This window comes from Condylura cristata, unplaced genomic scaffold (assembly GCF_000260355.1).
Source record: "Condylura cristata isolate star-nosed mole 26May11 unplaced genomic scaffold, ConCri1.0 scaffold00050, whole genome shotgun sequence".
NCBI lineage: Eukaryota > Metazoa > Chordata > Mammalia > Eulipotyphla > Talpidae > Condylura > Condylura cristata.
This window is the reverse complement of record NW_004567151.1, coordinates 1,288,553-1,289,257: the sequence shown is the minus strand read 5'-3', so window position 1 is coordinate 1,289,257 and position 705 is coordinate 1,288,553. Positions and strand designations below refer to the sequence as shown.

The following is a 705-nucleotide window of genomic DNA, read 5'->3' as shown; positions in this document are numbered from 1 at the left end:
ACGCCGGCCCACGGGCCCACGCCGCGCTCACCTGCATGGCGTCGCGGATCTCCTTGGCCAGGGCTTCTCCTCTGCGTTTCAGCGTCTCCACGCGAGGGGCTGTGGGGAAGCGCAGCGGAGCTCAGGTCTGACCTCGGCTGGTCACCCAGCGTGCCTGGCCACGAGCTAGCTGTCCTCTCGCTTACTGAGGTGAGGGAAGGCAGGACAGCGGGGATGCGGGGGCCACGCCCGAGGGCGACAGCCACAGCGCCCCTGTGCCGCCCGCCCGATGCCCCGCTCCTGAGTGACCGCCGTGTCCTCCAGGAACAGACGCGCGCCGCCCTGGCCTGCCTAGTGGCTTCCGGGGGCCCAGACCGAAGTCTCGGCTGACGACCCCTTACCCCCGGGGCTTCCTGATTCCAGCCCGCTCGGGATTTTCCAACCGTGTAAAGCAAGCACGGCCTGTCCACGCGGGGCGCACACCCAGTGACGCGCGGAGGGCAGCCCTGCCGTGACACCGGGCCCGGGAGGGACAGAGCGTCTCCTCACCGTGCACAGGAGCACAGCCCCTGCGGGAGGACCCTGACCACGCGGGAGGACCCTGTCCACACGGGAGGACCTGGCCACCCGGGAGGACCCTGACCACACGGGAGGACCCGGCCACCCGGGAGGATACGGCCACCCGAGAGGACCCTGACCACACGGGAGGACCCGGCCACCCGGGAG

The 705-nt window shown here is 71.3% G+C and overlaps 1 protein-coding gene across 1 annotated transcript in view; it reads right to left on the bottom strand.

Annotated features, from left to right (window-relative positions):
• Positions 1 to 705, bottom strand: part of NSL1 (NSL1, MIS12 kinetochore complex component) — a 14,483-nt gene that overhangs the window by 872 nt on the left and 12,906 nt on the right. The window contains exon 5 of the mRNA XM_004694900.2: positions 32 to 99. Within this exon, the coding sequence (XP_004694957.1) occupies positions 32 to 99 (68 nt within the window). The remainder of the gene's footprint in view (positions 1 to 31; positions 100 to 705) is intronic.